The sequence below is a fragment of the Camelina sativa genome, chromosome 18 (assembly GCF_000633955.1).
Source record: "Camelina sativa cultivar DH55 chromosome 18, Cs, whole genome shotgun sequence".
NCBI classification, from domain to species: Eukaryota; Viridiplantae; Streptophyta; class Magnoliopsida; order Brassicales; family Brassicaceae; genus Camelina; species Camelina sativa.
The window spans coordinates 2660056-2661222 of record NC_025702.1 but is presented as its reverse complement, the minus strand read 5'-3'; the positions used below and the strand labels follow the sequence as shown (position 1 = coordinate 2661222).

The 1167-nt window shown below is 30.5% G+C and overlaps 1 protein-coding gene across 2 annotated transcripts in view; it reads left to right on the top strand.

The window, feature by feature from the left end:
- LOC104760358 (probable disease resistance protein At5g45490) overlaps window positions 7-1167 on the top strand; it is a 4006-nt gene continuing 2845 nt past the window's right edge. Inside the window, exon 1 of one of the 2 annotated variants that reach the window (XM_010483267.2) lies at window positions 7-185. In XM_010483267.2, coding sequence (XP_010481569.1) covers window positions 32-185 — 154 coding nt within the window. In that variant the 5' untranslated portion in view covers window positions 7-31. Of the gene's footprint in view, window positions 197-1167 lie in introns of both variants that reach the window. The other variant, XM_019240163.1, reaches the window with a different exon arrangement.

Genomic DNA, 1167 nt, shown 5'->3' with positions numbered 1-1167 from the left:
TTTGAAGAAGAGGAAGGACAAGACTGAGGATATGCCCGCTGAGGAGGATCGTGTAGTAACCGACTCTTCACCCCCTGTCCCAAAAATCCATGGGTTCGAGAACGAGATCAAGTCCCTGAAGCACTTCTTGTTGGATCAAAAGGTTAACAAGGAGTTCAAGAGTCTAGTGATTGTCGGAGAATATGGTGTTGGGAAGNTTTTTTTTTTTGGTGTGAAGGTTTGAGTTATTCTGGGTGGACAGCCATTGGAGGCTTCTTGGAGACCTTGAGGTTAGTCAAACATGTTCATAGAGCTCTAAGTCTTTTTCTTTCTTTTTTTTTTTTAAGGTTTTTTTTTATACGATATAATTTGAATTTATCTTTCTTGTCTGCTGTTAAATAAATTATTTACTTTATACTTATTACCTGATTCAAAATAAAACAAAAATAAACAATTATCCCACTGGACGAAGGGAATAAAATATATGCTAGTATATTTTATCTTATCCTTTTTGCTATATAATGTATTTGAACCTTTTTTTTTGCGAGAAATGTTTTGGAAAAATAATTAAAAATTTAATCGATTTTTTACAAAAACTTAATTTAAAATTTTGATCTTGTCTTTATCCTTTCGTCTTCGTAAAAGTTAAAATCAAATGGTTACAGAATCAAATATGTTTAATTAAAACTTAAGTGTACGAGGTAATTTCAAATGGCCTTAGAAAATTGGAATGAGCGACAAGACAACAAAGTTTGCACATGTGAATACTTTTGTTACTTCTCCAAGAAACTTGTTAAAGAAATTAGAGACCCAAGAAATTAAAGTAAGATTTCTTTTTTATTTAAACTTGGTTTTAATTATTTTCAAAAAAAAAAAAAAAATTGAGTTTACTAGCCAAAATAAATATTTTCCCACGTCTTGTCTCATCTGATTGACAAAATTTTCGGACAACGAGTTGGCATCATTCCTACAGCTGGATATATAATGCTAATTAAATGTTACACTTGGGTTGGATGTATTATTATTTTTTTTAACCATGGTACAGTGGGACATTTTATAATAGAAGCTTTTAATATTACGACGACTTGTATACCGATGACTTTTGGATGTGGGTCTTTTAATTTTGTTTTCTTTTCCTTTTTATTTTTTTTTTATAAAAACTTTACTTTAATTCGGGCTGCCAAAAGA